At 49.6% G+C, this 23136-nt stretch overlaps 8 protein-coding genes across 8 annotated transcripts; 4 read left to right on the top strand and 4 right to left on the bottom strand.

Moving 5' to 3' along the window:
* Positions 1–1126: 1126 nt before the first annotated feature.
* LTR64_005734 (uncharacterized protein) lies at positions 1127–1862 on the top strand (the record flags this gene model as incomplete). Its single annotated transcript, XM_064900072.1, has 2 exons — positions 1127–1202; positions 1252–1862. 2 exons carry the CDS (start codon positions 1127–1129, stop codon positions 1860–1862), a joined length of 687 nt encoding a protein of 228 aa, XP_064753384.1.
* Positions 1863–2021: 159 nt separating this feature from the next.
* LTR64_005735 (uncharacterized protein) lies at positions 2022–3207 on the top strand (the record flags this gene model as incomplete). Its single annotated transcript, XM_064900073.1, has 2 exons — positions 2022–2489; positions 2536–3207. The coding sequence occupies 2 exons, from the start codon at positions 2022–2024 to the stop codon at positions 3205–3207; spliced, it is 1140 nt and encodes a 379-aa protein (XP_064753385.1).
* Positions 3208–4571: 1364 nt separating this feature from the next.
* On the top strand, positions 4572–5690 carry LTR64_005736 (uncharacterized protein; the record flags this gene model as incomplete). The annotated part of the gene is made up of 1 exon (XM_064900074.1): positions 4572–5690. One exon carries the CDS (start codon positions 4572–4574, stop codon positions 5688–5690), a length of 1119 nt encoding a protein of 372 aa, XP_064753386.1.
* A 789-nt stretch (positions 5691–6479) lies between these two features.
* LTR64_005737 (uncharacterized protein) lies at positions 6480–8237 on the bottom strand (the record flags this gene model as incomplete). The annotated part of the gene is made up of 2 exons (XM_064900075.1): positions 6480–8066; positions 8157–8237. The coding sequence occupies 2 exons, from the start codon at positions 8235–8237 to the stop codon at positions 6480–6482; spliced, it is 1668 nt and encodes a 555-aa protein (XP_064753387.1).
* A 1830-nt stretch (positions 8238–10067) lies between these two features.
* LTR64_005738 (uncharacterized protein) lies at positions 10068–12546 on the top strand (the record flags this gene model as incomplete). The annotated part of the gene is made up of 2 exons (XM_064900076.1): positions 10068–10444; positions 10491–12546. 2 exons carry the CDS (start codon positions 10068–10070, stop codon positions 12544–12546), a joined length of 2433 nt encoding a protein of 810 aa, XP_064753388.1.
* A 147-nt stretch (positions 12547–12693) lies between these two features.
* LTR64_005739 (uncharacterized protein) lies at positions 12694–13695 on the bottom strand (the record flags this gene model as incomplete). The annotated part of the gene is made up of 5 exons (XM_064900077.1): positions 12694–12998; positions 13044–13152; positions 13201–13245; positions 13293–13551; positions 13604–13695. 5 exons carry the CDS (start codon positions 13693–13695, stop codon positions 12694–12696), a joined length of 810 nt encoding a protein of 269 aa, XP_064753389.1.
* A 1002-nt stretch (positions 13696–14697) lies between these two features.
* On the bottom strand, positions 14698–20211 carry LTR64_005740 (NRPS protein; the record flags this gene model as incomplete). The annotated part of the gene is made up of 1 exon (XM_064900078.1): positions 14698–20211. One exon carries the CDS (start codon positions 20209–20211, stop codon positions 14698–14700), a length of 5514 nt encoding a protein of 1837 aa, XP_064753390.1.
* A 1079-nt stretch (positions 20212–21290) lies between these two features.
* LTR64_005741 (uncharacterized protein) lies at positions 21291–22589 on the bottom strand (the record flags this gene model as incomplete). The annotated part of the gene is made up of 1 exon (XM_064900079.1): positions 21291–22589. One exon carries the CDS (start codon positions 22587–22589, stop codon positions 21291–21293), a length of 1299 nt encoding a protein of 432 aa, XP_064753391.1.
* Between the last annotated feature and the right edge of the window lie 547 nt (positions 22590–23136).

The following is a 23136-nucleotide window of genomic DNA, read 5'->3' on the forward strand; positions in this document are numbered from 1 at the left end:
CACCAACACCATGTCATTGCTCATCTATCAGTACCCCATTCCGCGAGTAAAGTGGATACCACCACGAGGTTCGGGATGGACCCCTCGAGCGCGCCTGCGCCCCGTATCCTGTCTCTACTAAAGCACCAGATATGAGACTAGCTCAAAAACTGCCCTCACTCAGGATCTGAACGTTGTGAAGTGGAGTTCGGTTCGTGGCTTCCATAGAGCTCGAGACTTGTCTATTCTGGCTATAGCCTAGCTCAATCTAATGAGCACAAACTTCGTGCTGCTGCAGTCTTGCTTAATGATAGCACTTCCGAGATGTCCTCACAGCATGGATACCTGAATTGCCACTCTATCGCTCTGCATGACGACCCTGGCTCCTCGCTAGCCATTGATCAATCCTGACTCTTCATTGGCACGAGCACTCAATGTACCTTTAATCAATCTCCAAGTAGGGATTAAAAGGTACCACTCCTCACATGGGCCGTTTACCAATCACCTTCAGAATGTGGATGAGGTTTCGAGCCTTTGATGATGTTTATATGCTGAATCACTCCCTCATTTGTTGAGCCACACATCGACCGTTACTTTGCCCTACCCGCCTGGGCTCTCTGCCATTGTGCTTCCTCGCCTTACCAGGCCGTGTTTCGAAATCATGCAGCATTAGGACATTCCTCATACTGCTAGTCACTCGCTTTAGCGCCAGACTGTCCTTCCATTGTAGGCAGGACGACCTTGAGAAGAGTTAGACCCTTTCTCTTTTCGATCATCTGAAACAAGTCTCGGCAGTTTTCAACGATCCTCATTTCCCCATCAGGCTCGCATTCGATCAGCATTGTTGCTCATCTGGACAGTGAGACCACTCTCCCGCTTCTGTATACCGACATACTAGCCGCTCATTTGCTCAAGAGTTCGAGCAAGACATTGCGGAACTCAGAGCTCCCGTTCTAAGTTTGATCTCGATACCTCATTTTGCTATCAAGGTTTGCTCTTGTGCATCAAGAGCCGCCTATTACTCGGGTACGTCGCATCGTCTCGACCTTCACCTCCTGCTCTCTGATGAGACATGCATTGACCAATTATGGCAGTCTACTGGGTACACCATTACTTCGCACTACCGGTTATATTTGAGGATACAGCCATGAGTGAAGATACCCAGAACCCAACTCGCCCTGGTTACCAAGGTCAAAGTCAAGGTCACTCAGACGATATATCAGGTAAGTGGCAAGCCTTTCGTCTCGACACACCTCAGTTGACCATCAGCAGGCACCCATCTCGACACCTCAAGTTCAGACCAGACCTCGCAGGCAGAACAACACAACATGGAGTTTGCGCCGATGCCGTCTCAATACTTCGGTCCACCTCCCATCACACCGTTTGACATGCGCCACATGGCCAATACTCTGCCAGATTATTCACAGCCGCGTTACAATCAACCGCAACAGATGCATCGGTTCACACAAGCACCCACGCTTGATCCCAGCTACGCATATTCATCACCACCGAACCATCAATTTGCGAGTCAAATTGCAGGTCAATACATGCAACAATTTCCACAGAACATGTCTTCACAATCGAGATCATTCTCGGGCTACAACACATCAATGGGAGGCACCACAGCTGACCTGCAGACTCGGGGTCAGATGTACGCCCCTCAGCAGCATTTTTCGTACAACAACAGCATGCCTCAGCAGCCACAATATACCAACTTTCAAGGTCACCAACCTTCACCATATAGTCTGATGCCTGCTTCTAGCTATCAGCATCGTGTAGGCGCACACTATCAGATGCCACGTCTGCAGGTCGAAAGCGCTCAAGGCACATACGGTATGCAAATGTACTCACAAAGTCCTCAAGGTAAGAAGTTCGCTAAATAATTCACATTTCGACGATCTAACAGTGAACAAGTATTGCGGCGGAACAGTTCGAATTCATCTTTGCAGACCTCCTCGTCCACACTCCGAGGCCCGCCACGAAAGCCCAGGCAATCTGGACATGCCTTGTGGGTAGGCAATCTTCCACCAGGAACACAAATAATGGATCTCAAAGACCATTTCGCTCGCGAAGCCACAGAAGACATCGAGTCCGTGTTTTTGATATCAAAGTCCAATTGTGCCTTTGTCAATTACAAGACGGAAGAGAGCTGCGTCGCAGCCATGGCACGATTCCACGACTCGAGGTTCAGAGGCGCTAGGCTTGTTTGCCGATTGCGACGAGGTAGTAATAGTGGTGTTTCACCAGCATCTGCTACTACTACACAGCCAGAACAAAAGGCTATACAAGATGGATCAACCGACGGCGATATACCTGTCGCATCCCATGATCAACAAGAGCCAAGCACTGTAGCTTCAGCTATAGTATCTACTTTACCTATGGAGAAGATTGCGAAAGAGAAATTTTTCATTATCAAAAGCTTGACGCTCGAAGACCTTGAACGATCGGTGAACAGCGGAATATGGGCTACTCAGGGCCACAACGAGCAGAATCTAAACCTTGCTTTCAGGGTAAGGGACCAAGGTCACATTTTGAAGCCAACTAACATCATTACAGACTGCTGAGAACGTCTACCTCATCTTTTCTGCGAACAAATCCGGGGAATACTTTGGGTACGCACGAATGGACAGCGAGATCAGTGCTGATGTCGTGCCCATACAAAAGGAGGAAACACCAAAAGTACCTTTGGCGATTCCCACACCTGCCGAAGCACCATTGACTATCCCCACAAGTGCCACGGCCACAGCACCAAGGGGATATATCATCGACGATTCTGCTCGAGGCACCATCTTCTGGGAAGCGGAAAATACTTCTCTCATGCCGGACAGTGCTATCGACGCTGGCGATTCTGGTGAGACGTCTGGCGAAGAGAGTGCCCAACAAGGATCACTTACTCAGCAGACCACCTTTGGCAAACCTTTTAAGATCACATGGCAGTCTACTGAAAGGTTACCATTTTACAGAACCAGAGGCTTGAGGAACCCTTGGAATGCCAATCGTGAGGTCAAGATAGCAAGAGATGGTACAGAACTTGAGCCCACAGTCGGGCGAAAACTGGTCGGCATGTTCGAACAACAAGCGCAGATCAATGCCGCTGCACGAACAGGAGCTCCTCCTCAACAGTATGGCTACTCTCAGCAAATACCTCAATACCCTACGATGGTGTCTCAAAGTCCCTATGGCTACGGTGGTCATGGTGGAGGACCGGCTTACGGTCGACCCTATTGACGAGTCTTAGGACAACCACAACTCACATGTCGCTACTGATAGCGGTCACGTTTTACCGGAAGACAACGAAATGTACAGGAGGCTATCTGACTGACCTCTCTGATCTAGAAACAGAAGGACGGCTGGAACTTCGCACTGAATTTTTCTAATTATGTGCTTGCTGGTCGAGCTTGCTCTTCTTCTTCATAGCACATAATATCATAAGTAGTTTTAGAGTCTGCATCAGGCAGGTGACCACGATTCCACGGATAGAGACAAGACAAGACAATCTCCTTTCATATGCGCGTTTACCCTTACCTACTTCAGCGTGGCGTACTGTACCTCGTACGAGATTGGTTTTTCTCGACATGGAACAAACCTCGCGATTTTTCCCTCCTAAAACTGCACTACTGTAAGTATCGTGGGAGGAGTCGACTTCGGCGTTCACCCCCTTTTTGGTATCTGCTGCGCCACAAAGTGGCGTCGACGACGGTGTTTCTCGGCTTTTTCGGGGACTCTGGGAAAGTTTCCAGGCGAGGATGGAGCCTGGCATTCGAGTTGCGTTCGATCTGGCGATGGACGAGGGTCCAGACTGTTTTGGTTGTTCAGGGAATTTTCCTCGTGCTGTGATCACATTGATTGTGATGGTAGCTTCTTCAACGAAGCCCTGATGTCTATGGGGCCTGACTGTAATGAGTACGCGAGTTGAATGGCAGATAGGGTGTGGACCAGCTCCGGATCATGGATTCGGGTGCGGTGATTTTAATGGACATCTAAGATTATCTTGGGTTGAGCAGAGGACGTGGTTCTTTTGATCTGAGATTGCGATTCTGGTTGCAAAAGCTGGGAACAGTGTCTAAATTATCAGCATGCCGTAGAGATTTAGGCTTATTCGGGTTTCTGCAGAAACCTGCGATAACCTCCATGGTTCTCTACGAGCCTGCGCCGCTTCGCTCGAAAGCCGCCATACCCTGTGCCCGACAACGAATGGTGGCGGCAACTATACGTAGACCAAGTCAGATCTCCTAAAGAGCCCCACAATACTATATTGACGCGACGCGACATTCAACAAGACAATAGCCCTCTAGATAGCTTCATTATAGCAACCCTGATCTCTATCATTACGTCTTCAGAGTATCTGAGCTTGATACATGCAGATTTCCAGATGCAGATCGTGGTTGTCATGCTCACATTGTGAAGATCCATGTCGATGGAAGCCTCTAACGATTGTTTTTGATAACGAAACTGTGTGACTACGTTCTACTCACAACAAAGACAATTTACAACTTTTGAAACACATTCCCTGGTCTGTAAGGGGGCTGTTGTCACCTCACATCATCGGCAAGGCATTGAACCGTCCTAGACAGTAGGTGAGGACAATCACAATGGCGCCAATCCCAGTCACAATCATAACCGGCTTTCTCGGCAGTGGCAAGACAACACTCATCCTGAACCTTATACCACAGCTTCCTAAATCATACAAGCTTGCATTGTTGAAGAATGAATATGGCGACGTGGCAATTGATTCTCAGCTCGCATCCGAGGCCAGCATATCTGGGGTCAGAGAACTGCTCAATGGTTGTATCTGCTGCAACCTGGTAGGTCAGCTGGGAGATGCCCTCTTCGAACTCCGAAATGAGGTCGCGCCTGACCGTATCATCATCGAGACGTCGGGCTCTGCATTCCCGGCAACACTGGCGATGGAGATCAATCGAGTCGCTCGGGAGAACCCTGGCACTTTTGTGCTAGATGGTGTGGTTAGTGTGATCGATGTGGAAAACTGGAAGGGTTATGAAGACACGAGTGTGACGGCGAAGATGCAGGCCAAGTTTACTGACCTGATTGTATTCAATAAATGGGAATTGGTTGATGAAATGTCGTTTGAGAGATGTCTTGATCGTGTGGGAGATATCGATGTGCAGACTGCGTGGGTCAAGTCCAGGAAAGGCGTGGTTGATCTTGGGGTCATTATCGGCATTGACGGTGCTTTGATCAGTCAGAAACAAGATGCATTGAACGAGGACCCTGATGGAGAAAACAGCAAGACTGGGCACGAGCATGATCACAATGGTCATGGTCATGCACATTATGAGAATCATCAGGATGAAGTTGAGGTACTAAGTGTGATTCTGAAGGGTAGCGAGGGCGCCGGTATACACCTTGACGACTTCGAAGACCTTCTACTGAGTGCGCCTAAGGACGAAATCTACAGGATAAAAGGCATCATCGCTTCCACAACCCCACCTCCAGACTCTACTGGCGAGCGCAAGTCGAATGCAACAACTGGTATTGGGATATATATACTCAATTGGGCCTTTAGCAGGTGGACATATACAGCCATGCCAAGTTCCACGCTATCCGCTCTTGACGGTTCGAGCGCGAAGTTGACCTTCATACTAGCAAGAGGCGAGTCCAATAAATGGAAAAAGAAGCTCGAAAAGGGTGATTTGTTGCATATGGAGGATCGAAGACAAGGAGAGCTGAGTGTACAAAAGATCGGATGAGCCAAATTCTGGCGCGATTGCTATCAATCGTTGTGTTTCTTCTTCTCGACTTGATTGCCTACTCTTGTCTTGTGGTTCGACCGTACCTCCTCGGGTGTAGGGTATAATTTCCAGGACGACCTCAATAATGCTGCGGGTCGTGCACTTGTGCAAAAGACGACAACCACAAACACACACGCGCCGTCATCCAGGACACAGAGATTCCTGTGTTCGTTCCTGGGGCATCTTATCGAGTCGTCAACGCGAACATCGTTGAGAGTTGACGACAGCATCGACTGGTGCTAGCAGCACCCGAGAGGCAAAAGTCCAAGACACTGTAATTACACGTTGTCATACAAGTCTCACCCGCACGCTGTGAATTGTTACATGGCTCATTCCCGTCGTTCACACGTGATGTTCACTTACAAGCTTACAGAGTGCTGAGTTGCTGGGTGATCCTATTTATGCCGCCGAACTTGGAGGTGGTATGTATTTCACTAGAAATTAGCGAGGCTATAGCGACCGGTTTGCGACAGTATTCATGAACAAATCGCAAACGGAGAACAATACAGCTGGATCCGAGGAAGAAGGGGAAATAGCTTGAGTGTCGTCGCTATCTACTGAGCGATGTCATTATCTGCGAAGCAGATAACACTGCAAGGCCTGGGATCTTTCAGTCATCATATACGATATATGCAGCGTGCTGTCCACAACAGCGCTAGAGTTGGACGAATATGCAGCAAATAATAGCTTGCTAAATAGAACGTCACAATCCACATAATCTCTTACTCAATCTCGCTCATGCATCCACTACGCAAATGCCGCTCTACCAAAGAGGTCAAATCTCCTCTGAGGCTGTGTATTGCAGTACAAGACCGGCTCGTTCAGAATCGACGCCACGCTGGCCACGCCAGTAGCAGCGTACTTGTTGGTACACGAAGTCACCCTCGCCAACGCAGTGCTCCATTGCCCATCTGCTGCGCAAAGTGCAGGATCTTTGCCGACACTCTGGTAGACTGCGGCGGCATAGTCGCAGACTGCATAGCACTGGCTTGCAACTAGGATGGCTCTCCTGTTGATGTTGCCATCGGATAGTTCTGTGCGCTTGGTGATGTGCGGTGGTGAGGGCGATGTGGCTGCGGGCCTGGTCCAGGCTGCCCATGTAGTGCTTGATGGATAGATGGTGATCGTGGTCGTTGTCGTCGAGGCTGTGGTCTGAGTCTCGCAACATGGCTGACCGTAGATGTTGAAGATGTCGAAATCGAGATCGAAGAAGGTTGGGTTGATATTGAAGTAGTCGTCTATTGGGGTGAGCCAGGCACAGGTATCGTTGATGTTTTCGTAGTCAAGCCATGTTTCTAGTGGTGGGAGATCGGCTACTGGTAGGCACTCTTCTGGAGCACAAACGTAGCTCTCGGCAGGTGGGTTCTGTTCGAAGTTGCAGTTCTCTCGTTTGGGGTGGCAGAGCTTGCCTGGAGGACATCCCCACAGGTAGTTTGAGGGAAGTGGAGTAGGAGGAGTGTATGTTGGATTGATGATCCTGCTAGGACATGTGACGATGCCGGAGATAGAGGCCGATACAGTCTGGGTAGTTGCGCTGATACTGGTAATGGTCAACGTTGTCGGAATCGTGTTGAGAACAGTCTCTGTTACCGAGACTGTAACGACGATCGCTGGCTCAGGTGCCGTTATGGTGAAGCTCTCGGTTCTTGTCTCGAATTCGGTCTCGGTTGTCGTCGTGGCCGCAATGCTAGTGGTAAGAGTCGTGGTACTTGCCGGTCCAGGAGTCTCTAAAGTCACTGTGGTTGTGGGGCCCGAAAGTTCTACTGTGCTGATAACTGTGGTTGCAGCTAAAGTCGAGGTCGATACAGTCGTACTCGTAGCCGCTGGAATTTCAATTGTGTTTGTGATTGTGGTAGGTAACAGTACTTCGTCAATTGAAGTAGTGGTTATCGTAATGATCGGACCGACAGCAGTCGACATGATCATGCTAATCGTCACACTTGTAGTCCCAAGCAACTCTGACGTAATTGTGATTGTGGGTCCCGTCGTGGTCAGTGTCACGGTCGAAGCTGTTGTTGCTTGAGCTTCCGTGAAGGTGATCGTATCAATCAGGCTCAGCGTCGAGATCGATGTCGATACAGCTGGAGTTTCAGTGCTGATGATAGTTGCTGTAGTGGTGCTTATAGCCTGAGTCTCCGTGTAAGTAATGGTGGTGGTGAAGCTTTGAGTCGAAGTGACTGTATCAATCACTGTGGTGGCTGCTTTAGTTTCTGTGATGGTTGATAGAACCACCTCGGTATCCGTAGAAATCGATATCGTCGTCGATAGAGTAGTGGACGCGTCCAGTTGAGTGATGGTGGAAGTTTCGGTCACAGTGCTTGTAGAGACTTTTGGCTTGGTGGTTGTGGAAACATCAATTACAGTGGTTGTGGAGATTGTCAGCTTAGTAACCGTTGAGGTAGAAACTCCAAAAGTTGTGATTACCTCTGTGGTGGTTATTGGGGGAGCGGCAATTGTTTCTATCTCCTTGATCGTCGTTGTAATTGCGACAGTGCTACTCTCCATGACAGTCGTTGGGACAGTGATTGTGGTTGGTACACATGCTACACAAGTCTTCCAGTCGGACCATACAAAAGTCACAGGCTCAGAAGATGGTGTCGAGACAGTGAGTGAAGGGGTATCATATGTAGAATTTGTTGCGGCTGCAACACGCACACCTGCGATAACGAACAGTATTGAGACATCCGAGATCTTCATAGCGAATCGCATCTGTCTCAAACGAGTGTGTGCAAACAGTCAGTAACGAGTGTCGAAGTTGATTGAACGAGGTAAGACGATCAGCCAGAACCCAAACATCTGGCAGAAATGCACCAGAAGGCATTGCGAGCTTTCATAGCATAGGCTCTTGATGGCTTGGATCGTCCAGCATCATTCGCCCCAGTTGGTGGCAGTTTGGAAAGCAACACTAATAGCATGGTTGTCATCCTTGCAAGGCGACCAGGATCGCGGATTAGTAAAGAGCTTCTTTGGAGTCCCTGTCTGTTCCGACCTAACAACAAAGGACGAGGTTAGAAATGAGAAACGGCTATGTTCTCGAGAGGCAATCGTCAGTGGTACCAAGCATTGTTCTGGCCAGATACTGGTGAGCTTGTGTCACAAGTCAAACAATGATATTGCTGCGTCTTGAAAAGCGTACACAACAGCTGTGCGAGTATGCTTCGTAACACTCAAAGCCATGATTTGCACCGAGTGCCCAGTTTTGCATTTGTGGTTTGCAGCTGATTTCCACATCGTTCGCATGATACTCTCCTGAAGTCGAGTAAGTATTCATGGCGCCTCTTCGGGTAGAATGCGTGGTATGTTGGTCTGGACGATTGAGGTTGTCAGGAAGCATGTCAACTCGGCACACCTTCGACCAGAAGCGCACTTAACCATGCTGAGCTAGCTTCGAAGCTAGATCTCCGACCTGCGGGATCCTTTCCTGATTGAGTATAGCGTGCTTGGCCAAGTAGATCTTACCGAGTGGAGGGCCTGAGTCATGGGTTCCTGCGTCCACTCCCTCCTCGATCCTCCCTGCTCGCAGATATCAAACGAGAGTCTAGCAAGGTTACTTCGTGCGTCTCTCGCATCTTCTATGCTGCTTCTACATGGCCTTCGCATCGAGCCTCAACCCTACCGTTGTGCAGACTAGCCAACGGAGATCATGCCGGCGGTGGAAAGGGCACACTTTGCTCGAGCACTTGTTCAACCAGAGCATTGAGTCAACTTGCTCGTGTTTCGGAGTTATCTGATCTGCAGTGCAACAGTTATCTGCGACAGATTATGGGTCCTGAAAGACTGGTATTCATGGATCTTGACTAAATGCCTACCATGTTGTGGTCAGGCATTAGCTGCTCTGACCAACGCTAGACTCCAGAAGTGTCGATACTGCTCGCTGCTAGTGTTTCAGACGCACAGCATAGTTGATCAACGCTACGACTGCCAAAAATAAGCAGCATACACTGCCTGGTTCAGGTTGTCCTGCTAGGGCTTTCCACATGCTCTGCATGGTACGGCAAGCATATTGGCAATGTGCACATCCCGAGCAACATATCTGGACCTATCATACAGGTTGCATGCTAGTGAGGTCTTTTCCTCATTGTCGGCCCTATGCTATGGGCAAACATGATGGGCTGTCACCAATATCAACCCTACGATGTTCCCCAAGAACGATAACTACTGCTCGTTTGTCCTTCTGCAGGCCTTTCCGTGAGACATCTTACTGTTGTGCACGTGGGACTAGTCTCAGATTTGTGACAAGATCTTCACCATCTTCCGTCCATTGTGATTGTGGCACTCCTAGGCAGAACTGCTTCGCACTCGCTCGCATACACAAATCTTCAAGTCATAGCAACAATGGCGACCGGCTACAACTTGTGCAAATGGGGCACTTGCCTACTGACCGTCACTCTAGGTACTGGGTCTGCAATGGCCCGCACTGATATCGCAAGTTGGCACGGACTCAGAGGTAGCCAAATTCAGTCAAAGATCGTGCTGGAGGGCGGTATCATGACGAACGGCACCTTCAGTAACGGTGTATGGTCTGGTAATGCCATAGCACAGCATTCCTATGGCGTATATTACCAGATTGATCTTACCAAATCTTTTGATGCCACTAATCAACACACGGACGAATACATGATTCCTGGACTCTCGCAATCATCGAACACGCAAGCACCAAACTACATCGCTGGTGGTTTATTTCAGAATGACTATCAATTCTATACTTTCGGGTACGTTTGGCGTCGACAAGTTTGCACTCATGCTAACCGGATATAGTGGGTTGGCGGATCGACTACCAATCGGTCTATCGACAGTCACACTCTTCAACGTCTTCCCTTCCAATCCGTCGGTCTCGCGATTCGATCAAGGCGTCAGTCCAAATCAGCAAACCGAGGGTGTATCCGACAATGTTACTAGTGGCGCATATGCGAGTGCACCAGATCAAGGCTTAGGATTCTATTTCAGCGGTATGGTTGGTGCAGGTCGTGGCGCACTGGAATACAACAGTGGTGACGAGGACGACAATCACCCTACAATCACGTCTCCGACTTTTATCAAGGTCGACATGACTATCCCGAACGATGCAAAATTCGAGTATTTGAACTGGCCCACTGGTTTGACTCCACGAGCAGAAGGAGCATTGGTTTGGCTTCCTTACGGTAGCAAGGGTGTTCTTGTTACGATTGGCGGTGTCGAAGTTCCTGGTAATCTTTTCCTTACACCCCCAAAGATCACAGAAGGTGGTCCATTCATGACCGAATTGGCGATCTATGACATCGATGCTGATACCTGGCATATCCAACAAACACTTGGTACAGGCGAGGAGCCGGCTCAGCTTGCAAGCTTCTGTACTGCTGTGGTACCAACGCAGGATAGGCGATCGCATGAGATCTTCGTTTATGGTGGCTATGATGGAACATACACCAGCACTAACCCCAACGTTCGAGATGATGTCTGGGTGCTTTCAATTCCTGCTTTCCAGTGGACCAAGGTCAAATCAGCAGTCAACAGCAACACTCACGGTCGCCAGGGAAGTGTTTGCTTTGCGCCGAATCCATCGACGCTGATCACCATTGGTGGGACAGGTGAAAGCGGAGGTAGGCTTGCCTCAGACACTATCATCGACGTGCTTGACTTGAGTACGTTGGAGTGGACTGGCAAATTCGATGCGTCCTCAGATGTACCGTTCCTTTTGCCAGCTGCTATTGTGACGCAGCTTAAGTACCCCAGCGCAGCTGGACCCGGTGAGAACGTGCAGGTGACCGGGCTCAACAGCACCCTCAATGACCTATTCTCGACACCTTACCAAGGTGAAGTCAAAACATACTACCCGTTCACCAGCAGTACCTCGTCTAATAACACTGGTGGAGCTCAGGTCCAGTCAGGCCCAGACGACGGTTGGAAAACGCCGGTCATTGCCACTCTATGTACAGTCATCCCAATTGCGATCCTTGCTACCGTCCTGTTCTTCTGTTTCCGAAAGCACCGCAAGGATCGGCAAGGCGTCGAAAGGACACAGTGCAGTCGAAAGAATGTCTTCTCGTGGCTTAGCAAGTCGGCTCATATTGATCCTGAGGCCGAGAAGTCCAACTCTTCTGGCGATACTGCTATTGAGAGCAACCCGGACTACTTCGCTCAAAAAGCTGCGAATGCCACGGTCCACGAAGCACCGAGTGCTGTCACGTCTCCTGGGTGGAACAACGCTGGTACTGCAGCAGGATCCCACGAGCGATATGAGATCATGGATCAAGACCGACCTGATCAACGCCAATCCATATCGACGGCGACGGCGACGGCGCGTAGTCCACCATTCTCTCCACGGTCTGTCTCCCAGGATCACGTCGTACCAGCCACTGCTCCTTCACGATTCTCCGAGGGTTTCGCATCTCCACAACAAGAGCCAACGAGGATAGCATATGAGCTGCCAAACCAGAGAAGTGAAGAAGATCTGTCAAACTGCCAGAATGATGTTACAGGTTCTAGTCGAGGTTCACATGACGAGAGAAACACTATGGCCGTGTCCTCGGTAACCAGCGAGCAAGGCTTGCCGTCCTCGGAGCTCAGCACCTCTTCGCCGTCTCAGACACCAGGCTCTCCCGGACGTCCAGGCCATCGCCGCAATATATTGAGCTTAAGCAGTGAAATACCAAGTCTGTTGGCTCCCGAACTAGACGAAGATATGCGCAGGTCAAGGCAAATTGATATTCTTCCAGAAATACCAGCTTCGCCTCTATCGACAGATGGTGGAGCAAAGGATGAGGAGCAGCGCCAGGAGTCAGCAGGATCTGGCACAGTCCCTAAAGAAGTCTTACGGCCAGCAAAAAGACACTGACATGTAATCCTTAGGACTTGCGAGTAGCAGAAAGAGGCATGTGCTAACCAGCTGAATTGCATGACAGTGGACCGAACACCTTCGTTGTTGAGAAAGAAATTCCGTAGTTCAATTGACGCTTCATGATGTCTTTATGGATCGGGACGCTTAGTAGTGGTGATTATCCAACTGTGTTGTATTTTGATGCATGACTTTTTGTGCAAACTTGACAGTAGCTTGATGTGATCGTCCGGAAGCCTCCTGCTCGGCTTGTTCGTTTAGAGAGTCATTGAAAAGGTCTTTGATTGAACCACGACCTGTGGCTCGCTGGTAGATTGCAAAGGTCGTGGCGAATTCTCGCCTGGAGCCTATCTGGACTTGGTCCAGCATGTTGACGGCAAAGTTCTGACAGTTGTTGCTGATGAGATTGTAAGCAGGCCTCGATTGTCGCATGTTGTGAATCACCATTTCGCCTGTACGTGTGAGTACCGTACCGCTGTGGGAATGGGAGGACCTACCAGTCTGTCTCAGTGCCTCGTCAGTGAATCTTGTCTGTCCAACTTCGAAGGTGTGCCACTCGTCGCGATTGATGACTTCGTTGATGTAGATGACGTGCAGACGTTCGTCCTGAGAGCCCGTCAGAATCTGATAGTACCAAGCTGTGTGTCAACATACCATCCATAGCTGATGGCAATAGCCACCAACAAGCACTGCCCAATGCTGTAAGATGGTCAGTACCAATTACATGCATGACACAAAGGCCTTACCTGAGTTGGATCAGGATGATGTCCGATCTCCTTCGTGATCTTCTGGCCGAGTCTCGTCTTTTCAGCGAACCATTTCCCACCGAATCCGGCAACAGGATGCCAGCCTAGCTCGACCGTGCGCAATGGTCCATTGACGTTAGCCTCACCAGACGGTATAACATTTGGCCTTGGCCCAAGACCAAGCGAGTTTTCTACCAGGATCCTGCCTTTCAAAGCTTCCTCCTTGCCTAGCACAAGACCTTTCTCCCAGCCGGTCTTGCTAAAAACTACGTGAGAAGGGTTTCGAGCAAGTTGTTGAAAGGAGAGCATACATGAATGAGCCGAATTTCTGTCGTTTTGATTGAACGACCTCAGCCGGCACTGCTTCTGCCTCTGATGCGAGGTAATACTCGGCGGCTGACATCTTCGTGCGCTAATGTCGTGGCGATACCTAGGTCAGCGAGAGACGGACCACAGAAGTGAAGGGTCTCTATATCCGACTGAGAGAGAAGCCTCGTTGATTGTCTTTGATATAGTGGATACAAGTTCAGAATTGATAAGCCCTCGTCCGATCCTTATTTCAGCATCGTTAAGAGCAGGCTCGGTCGAGAAGTCGGTCTGAAATTAATCGGAAGTCACACGCAGTGCAGAACTCATTTTTCATGACATCCTGCTCGATTCAGAGAATTATGATCAAAGCAAATCTTTGAGCAACACAGCATAGGTTTCCCAGACTCTGCGGGAGACATACATCGGAAAGAGCAACAAGAAATTCAGCGACACAGCAGCATCACGTCTCGAAGGTGGGTCCATCAGTCTTGTGCCGGTGGCTCAGCCACGCGTGTCATTCCTTCCTTTCGACGCGCTCACTAGCTGCGTGCCTTGCTCTACCTACCAGTAGCTATCCCTAGAATTGGTAGCGATACGTATATACACATACTACAGACTGGCTCTCCAGTCGGGATCGGATTAATATGTCCCAGCAGAGATGTTCTCCGCCAGCTCATTACCTGAAACTTAAATGCTCGAAACAATGGAATACATATTCCAATAAGAGACCATGTCTACGTACCTTTACTTCCGATACGACACTGTGATCCAGACTAGAGCTTTTGCTGAGACCCACGAATACGAGCATACCTGCGAAGCCAACTCAATATGAGCTGAAAGAAGGAAAATGTGACTATGAGATAGCAATATCGAGGAGTCAGTGACATGTTCAGACTCTACCGACGCCAGACAACGTACACCAAAGACATCAAGAGGATACTGAGCGTCAATCTCAGAAAGAGTACAGACACAATGAGAGGGGCCTCTTAAGGATGAAGAGAAGCAGGGATTGTTAGCAGACAGCTGTCTATCCGACTACGTTTCCTTCCGGTCCTAGTCGCTTTTGCGGTACTCGATAGATCGGTGTACCCCTGCATCAGAAGACATCTCCTATGGCCAGTACTCGTTCCGGCTCGAAAACGAGTTGCTCGAAAGCCTCGACAAGGTCATTTAGCAAATCCTCTCCAAAGCCACTCCACTCCCTGAAGGTCACTACCTCGAGTTCCATCGCGTTTCCCTCCACAAATGCCTGAATCTTCCACTCTCGCAATGGTTCGGCATGAGGATAATAGGTCTCCAGACGACTCGCTAGGCCGTTGACACTCTCAACAGGCTTCACAGCTTGGTGGACTACCGAGTCAAACCAGTCAACATCTTTCCAATCTGTGCATTGCTCCACAATTTCCGTCAAGCCCATGGTTTCAAATTGGCTGCTTTCTACATGCTGGGTTTGAACCTGCCTGAGCAGATCATGGCCATTGCCTTCAAGCTGCACTCGGATGGGAACATATTGCCAGCATGGCCCTGCCACACGATGTGCGTGATCAAATCCGGTGTTTCTGCCACCTACGACTTCGCCGAATACCACGTCATTGGTCCTCAACCTACGAGCGAGACAAAGTGCCCATGCTGCAGTTGGGAAGGTTGCAAGAGTCACATCTCTTGGCCGCTTCTCAATATCTATCGCTTTGGTGATAGATGTCAACTGCTTGCGGTCGACGACCTCGCCAGGACCTCGCAACCTAGACATCTTGCTGCCTCTCAATAAACTCGACCAATATCCGGCGCAGCTAGGCAGATTCATCTCCGCATGGCGGACATAAGAGGAGAATGGCAAACTTTGCTCCACGTCTGCCTCTTCATATAACTGACTCAATTGCTGCAACATGTTTGGCAGACACATTTCGTCATACTGCGCATGGGAAAGGCGGAATATGAGACAGCTGCGTCCCTCACTCTGTACGTAAAAGAACTTGACGAAACTCGAGCCTTCTGGCATTCTCGTGCTCACGTCGAGGTCGCATAAGTCACGGCTGAACTTCTCTATGTCCGTGTCAACCTCGAACTCATCGATTGGCACCTCAAACTCGTCCACGACACCACCAAAGCATTTCCCGTTGACCGTCACGAAGACTGTACGCAGGATTTCATTGACTCGGACGAGTTCACGGCAGGCACTCAATAGTTGTGCTTTATCGACCTGGCTTTCCATAAAGCACATCTCATATCTGATCGAATATCTCGGCAAATGCGTTGTACCTTTCACTGCTATGGCCTGTAGCGGTCGAGCTAGATATACTCTTTGCACTGGCCCAACATGTTCTGAAAGAGCCGAGTATACTCGCTGATCGATATCACCGACTTCTAAAGGATGAGATTCCAAGTCCGACTCATCAACCTTCTCGACGGTCCGTTTGCTTCCGCTTTGCAACAGGTCAGCCATCTTACTTAGCTGTCTGCTTGCAAAAATTTGTGCCACAGTAAGCATAAAATTTGACCGTCTCAACTCTGATACCAGCTTCATCGCCGCAATAGAGTCACCTCCGAGATCGAAGAAGTCATCGTCGTTGCCAATTTCAGCTTTGTCGATGTGCAAGATGCGGCTCCAAAGCTCAGCAAGCTGAGTTTGAAGTAATGGCGTTTCGCGAGTTGTCGCCACTCCGCTGTTCTCTATTGGCTGTTTCGTGGTCTGTGACTGAGATGCCACTGGTTCAGGAGTCACATTCTCTGTCAAATCACATATATCGCTCAGCGTCTTGTCGCCGCCAGTACTCAGTGCTTGTATCATTTGGTCAAATACCTCAAGCAGGTTTTTCATCCCGTTCACAGATATTGTGTTCGAGTCGAAGCTCGCCATTGTTAGGAAGCCCCGCTTGTCGAGCGTACACACCATCATCAACGCGTACGAATTGAATTTTAGAGCCTCTTGAGCAGCCTCGTTGTCGCCAGCTGGCACAAGCCCACTCGCTGGTCCATCTGTCAACGCACCTGAATCACCCTCGGTGCTGGGGTGCATGACAAACCCCGTTCTAAGATCACATGCCACACGTGCATCACGACTCAGTAATCTGATGTTCTGAAGGCCGAGATGTTCGTGCGGCATCCGATTAATGGTTTGTTGGTGGATTGCGTCAAGATATTCTGATACTGCCATGTTCCTGAGCTGTATCCGTGTCGGCACTGTGGTGATAAGTGGTGCTTCAATTTGGTCGATGCCTGGCACATCTGCATTGCGTCCTGTCAAGGTTTCACCAAATACGATGTCTGATGTCTTCGTGCATTGGTTCACAGTCAGCGCCCATGCGCCGCGAATGATTGTGGCCAAGGTGTTCCTTGATCCCGATTCGCTTGGTACCTGTACGTATCTTTCGAGCAGTGAATCTGCACGTGTTTCGTACTGTGGATGTGGTAAGACAGGAAATTGTCGGTCCATCGTGCCTTGCACTAACACTCGCCAGAAAGATTCTGATTGCCGCCGATCCTGGTTGATGAAGTGCTTGAGAAAGCTCTTGAAGGAAGCTCGAGAGGGTTGCTCGAGTTCTTTATACGCCCGATTGATTCGATCAACAATTAGAGGCATTGACCAGCCGTCGTACAGCGAGTGGTGCATGGTAAGCACGAAGTTGGTGCTTTCATCGGAATTCTGTACCAGGGCAGTCCTGCAAAGTGGCGATCCTAGCTCCATCGCCAGGTTGCGGTCCTCAAGGAGATATGTGTGCAAGTCACCAGCCAGCCTGCATTTTGACCCAGTCTTCAACACCACTTGGACGAGCCCATGAGAAGGGAGATGTACTATGCGAGTACGGAGGATAGGACATTGTTTAGTAACAACGTCGAATGCTCTTGAAAACCGGTCTGCTTCAGCTTTGTTCTGTATTGTCACAGTCCTCTGCGCGGTATACGCTTCTGGGACTTTGGCTGAGAGTGCCATCAATGCTTCTTGCAAAGGGGTACATGGATAAATGTCCTCAACGGCATTCACGTTGATCTTGCAAATTTCAGCAACTGTCTGGACGATATGATTGATGTCTTGTGCAGATTGCAGCATCGAGAATGGTGATATCTCGACCTCCTGTGTCAGCTGTACAATGCTAGCATTGTCAGCAAGCGCCTCAAGTGTAGGATGAGCAAATATTGTGGCCATGGTTAAAGAAAGCCGTTGTTCTCTGGCAAGTGCGACCAATCGCATAGCCTTCAAGGAATCACCTCCCAAGGCGAAAAAGTTGTCCTCCGGACTGACATCTGTCAAGTTGCCCAGGATCCGACTCCAAAGCCCAAGAATTTTGTCTTCTCTTTCCGACAGTGACCGTGACTTTGTGACGGCCTTGGTCTGTGTTCTCCATCCGGCCAGTTGACGTCTCGAAAGGGATGCAGCAATTGCTTGAAGCTGTTTCCGGTCCGTCTTGCCAGAAACTGTCGTGGGAATTTGTGATATGGCGATGAATGTGCCAGGTACCATGTAAACAGGCACATCCTTCTTCAGGTCACGTTCTAAATTCGTTAACACATCACTGAATTCTCGGCTGAATTCACCAGCACCATCTACTATCTGTTCCTGCTTCACATCATGCTCGACCACGAATGCCGCAAGCATAGGGTCGCCTGTGCCACCAGGTCTTATGATATCCGCCGCAACCGCAGTTCTGCAGGGCAATCTCGTCCTCAAATGGTGCTCGACTTCTTCTAACTCGACACGTTGTCCTCTTATCTTGACTTGTTGGTCTTTGCGGCCCACAAAGACGACAGCACCACTGCCATCCGGATCGTACCTGACCAGATCGCCTGTCTTGTACAATCTACCTTTCCGTCCAGCCCGTGCTGGAACACCTTGGATTAGCCATGTTGGATCCTCTATGAAAGCTGCAGCAGTTTTTGCGGGATCTTTGAGATAACCTTCACCCACAATGGCACCTTCGACAAGCAGTTCTCCTGGGGCACCAATCGGACTCAACCTATCATGGTCATCTGGGTCTACAAGCCAGAGGACAGCACCACAACCTTTGCCAAGGCTTGTGTATGCCTTGTTCGCATCCCATCTAGCGAATGCACAACCGACTGTGCATTCACTTGGACCATATGCGACTAGTACTCTTGTCTGCTCATTCCACCTTGCAGCATCGTGTGCTGGGACAGCTTCGCCACCAAGGCCTAGCACTTTCAAAGAAGGAATGACATCTGCGTCGAAAACTCGTGCTATACTTGGCGTAGTGTGCACCATATTGACATCCATTCTGCGTATCGCATGACTCAGGTTGTTGATTCGATCTTCATCAGATGGCACGCAGATGCAACCACCTGTGGCGAGTGTCAGCAGCATGCAATCAATGCTCACGTCGAAGGCGTACGATGCAAAGTCAAGGACTCTCGTATCTGGCTCGTAGCCCACGATGGACGCTCTTGGTATCGCGCCACTCGTGTAGTTATCGTGAGTGATCATTACACCCTTGGGCTTGCCAGTGCTGCCAGAAGTGAAGATGATATACATCAGCGTGTGAGACAGCACCTCTGGCAATGAGTCTATGTCCTGCTTCGCAAGCTCAGCCCGTAGAGCTGGTCCCACAGGAAATACTTCTGCCTCTGGTGCAAGTCTCCGTCCAAGTTCGATGTACTTCTCGCTCGTCAACACGACACCGGCTTCGACCTCATCAATAATGGTAGTGAGGCGTCGTTCTGGTTGAGATGGATCCATCAGCACGAATGCACTGCCGACCTTCAGAACCGCGACAACAGCGACGACAGTCCACATTGACTTTTCGAAACACACCGGGACACGTGAACCAGTTTGTAATCCCATGGCCTTGAGCTTGTGCGCGAGTTGTGTTGAGAGGTGGTCGAGCTCAGCATATGTCAGCTCGCCATCCCAGGATACAACTGCTGCTTTGTCTCGATATTTCTCAGCATTTTCACAGAAGTACGAATGTATAGTTCGAGCAATCGGGTCTGGTACAATCGATCCCCATTCCCAGAGCTTGTTCAGCTCTGGAGGTTGTATTTCGAAGCATTGTGAAAGAGTTACATTGTTCTTACCAGCCACATTTCTGAGGATTGAGGCAAGTGTATCTACAGCTGTTCTGGTCAGATTCTGAGAGAGCTCAACTTGCTTCTGGACCACTTTCAGCTCAACAGCTTCGCCTCTTATTCGAGCCTCTATCGACATCAACGAGTTGCTGATCGTACTTGGTGCAGGCTTCGCTTCTAAGACTATGGCTGAGTCAAGGTCTAGAGGAGTCCCCATTGCTTGCTGAAAACGTGGCGTGTACTCAGATATCTCATCCTTGATATATGGAATCAATTTCGACAGCAGGCATTCCATTGATTCCGGCACATCTTTTGACCTCCAGGTCAGTACAAAATCCTCATCGAGATGTCCAAGGCTTCCACGTTTCACGAACAAGGCCCAAGCAAGTAGCAACTTGTGAAAGGTGGCCTTGATGCCGCTCTCGTGTGCCACCTCCACAATCGAGACAATATCATCATCAGCCTTCACACCCTGCTGTTCTTTTGGCGGAATCAGCTCGACTTCTTCGCTGAACGAAACCTTGCGCTCTTGGCTTCCGTCGAGATACGGGCCGTCCTCGCAGGACTGAACAATAGGCATTATTGAACCCATCTTGAAGAAGACAAGCAGCAAAAGGAGAAGAATGTTGACATAGGAACTGGCAATCAATTCAGTCATATGTAAGTGTCGTTGCGATGGTACTTCGTGGTAAGCATACTCGCGTCCCAAGGTTGCACGCGTCGTCGGTCGAGTGCGCTGGCTCGCGGCGTTTCAGGTAAGTCATTGAGTTACTGCCGTCGAGCTGGAAGTCACGTGCACAGACCGTTTCCAGCTTGCCTGTTTCCTTCCTCCCTCTCTCAAAAGCCGCTGACGCTCTGTTCTGAAATTTTGCTAGCATGTGTAGCTCGCTTCGAGTTCACAAAGTCCTCTTCGTTTTTCAATTCGGCCCAAGTGCCCACCTTCAACCACGAACGCTGATCACAGTCATCCACCAGCGATCTACAATCATTGTAATGACTGAAAGAACTAGCTATGTCGATCGCCGTAATCTGCATCTTATCTGATCCGCTGCCATGCATGATCAGTGACTATCAGATCCGCTCTGTCACATCTCCTGCCAATGAAAACCTGCCAAGTACTCAAAAGAATCTGAGATCTCCGCTACATTTGACAAAATCTTCCAAGCTTGTTGGTCGTGCATGTGCCGTGTGTCCGTGAAGAAATGCAAGCGACGTCACGATTCACGGTGATAGGTGAGGTGCAGTGGGTGTTTTTTTCGGGGCAGGGCGACGGCATGCTTGTGACGTCCTTACTCGTGATGGTGGGTGGGTTGTGCAATGTGGTGCGGTGTGGTGTGAGGGTAGATTCGGCCAGCTTCGTATTTCTCGTTACGCGACTTATTGCGTCCGATGTCGGAACAAGGAGCAAGCTGTGCATGAACGTCACTTGTGTCAAGCGAACACGAGGTGAAATGAGGCTTCTGGGAAGTGTAATAGTGAATGTTGGAAGACTGGCTCCAAGTTGTAAGCTCTGGAGTTGAATCGTGAAATGTGTCAATGCAAGACCGTGCTCAAAGGTCACGGGCCTGCGACGATTACAGTGCTAGCAATGACGGGGAGGATTGGCTCGTCAGAAGACGAAAAATATTGATTGGGGTATACAGATTGACTAATTACTCTGTGTGTCTATGCTTACAATTTCGGAATGCCAACTGCAACTCTCGTCCCTCCCACCACTCCTTCCTGCGTACCGTCCATACCCAATTGAAAATACCTTTCTCTAGGACAGATCATCAAAGCGCTTCTCTTGTGTCCCAGGTCTACAAACTTTTGCACTCCGAACCCATGCATCAGGTCGTACGCAAGGACGCTCGTGTTGACATACTTTGGTTCACCGACGACTCTCATGGTGCGTGGGTCGTCAAGGAAGATGTAGTGCATGGTTGCAGACCACCATGCGGTGACACGATGTCGACCACGGAAATTGGGGTTACCGACGAGGGCGTGTCGACCTCGATCGAAGCCATCTGCTTGGTAGTGAGCTCCTAGGTGGTCTTCGGCGGCCCAGTAGATTTCGAAGTATGCGAATGGTGTGTCGTCCCAATATGCTAGTACAGTGAGCACATGAGGGTCTTCGTGTAGATTGCGCAGGTAATTTTTGTGATGAGTCAGATCGCCTGTCTCGTTCCAGCCTGCTGCTACTCTTGGGTCATTTTGCCAGGTGTGAAAGAGGTTCAGGTGTTCTGGATTCTCATAGTCAAGTGCCTGCATAGAGAAGTGCTCATCCAGAGTCGGGATGTACCGACTGTAGATTACAGCGCCTGGAGCCGGCTTCGTAGCGCGACGAGGATGCCAGGCGTGTACTTGGTTGAATTCGGGCATCTTCGTGGTCATTGTGTAGTCGACGGTGGTGACATTGGCTGAACCACCTCCTTCAGGAATCCAGACTGATCGTTGACCGAATGGAGAAGCAGCACCTTGCCAAAAGGTGCTCCGTAGGACCAACAGTTCATCATGTCCCTCTTTCGAGTGCTTGTCTGCTTCTCTGGAGGGTCGTGGGTGATCTATTGCAAGTGTTGACTGTTTTAGGTGCTTCGTAACTTCGTCTTTCGAATCACCGTTTAGGCTCAGTCGGAAATACTCATGGTCGGGCGACTGGGTAAAGATCATGTATACAATGAGCCATAGCTGCGAAAGTGTCGGCGGCGTACCCTTCCAGGAGACTGTGGTAGTATATGACCTCCTTGCTCTTGCCCATATAGAGTTGTTGGAATCTTCTGCAGTACTGGCCGGCTCTTGCAACGAAAGATAGCTTAGATCGTCCCTGTGTAGTTCTTTGTGTGGTCCATTGTAGGTACCACTGATCTGTATTTTTAGAGTCTGGTCGTTCTGCTTAGCAGGGACTGCGTAATATGTCGTCAAATATGGGTGTGGGAGCCGCAGCTTTGCGACAGCGGACGTGGTAGAAGGGTCACTCTCAACGGTTTTCATCGCGTTGTAGAATTACTATGGCACAATATGGTAAGCAGTATAGACCCAAGAAACTCGGGGCAGGCTGAGAATCACACAGAAAGTCTTCACAAGATATCAATTGCATTGGCAACGCTCAGCGGAACTTCACTCAGCCATGGCCAATACATTGCGAGGTCCTGACGGTGCTGTGGGAAACATCGCCGTTCCTGGCCGCAGGCCGGGCACGTCTCGTCAAAACGTAAGACAAACGTGTAACACTTTGGTAGCTCAGTAGGAGTATGGAGAGATAGCTGGCAGCAAATTCGACGATCGCAGAAGCAAAACTCAACTCCACAGTACTGGACGGTGATGGTTCCAAAATACAGAAACGAACCGAATACATGTGGAGTCTATACCAACTCTTTCGCGCTATTTACTAGCGTGTTATGGAGACTGCACGCGAAGTTCAAGCATGACGAACGTGCCCTCCCCGAACCTCGTCCACCTGCATAACAGAATCACGTCTATTGCATTGTAACAGCTACGCGAAGATCTAACCAAGTTAAGTGCAATATGTCAAGACATC

Source organism: Lithohypha guttulata (assembly GCF_036872675.1).
Source record: "Lithohypha guttulata strain CCFEE 5908 chromosome Unknown scaffold_4, whole genome shotgun sequence".
In the NCBI taxonomy this organism is placed as follows: domain Eukaryota; kingdom Fungi; phylum Ascomycota; class Eurotiomycetes; order Chaetothyriales; family Trichomeriaceae; genus Lithohypha; species Lithohypha guttulata.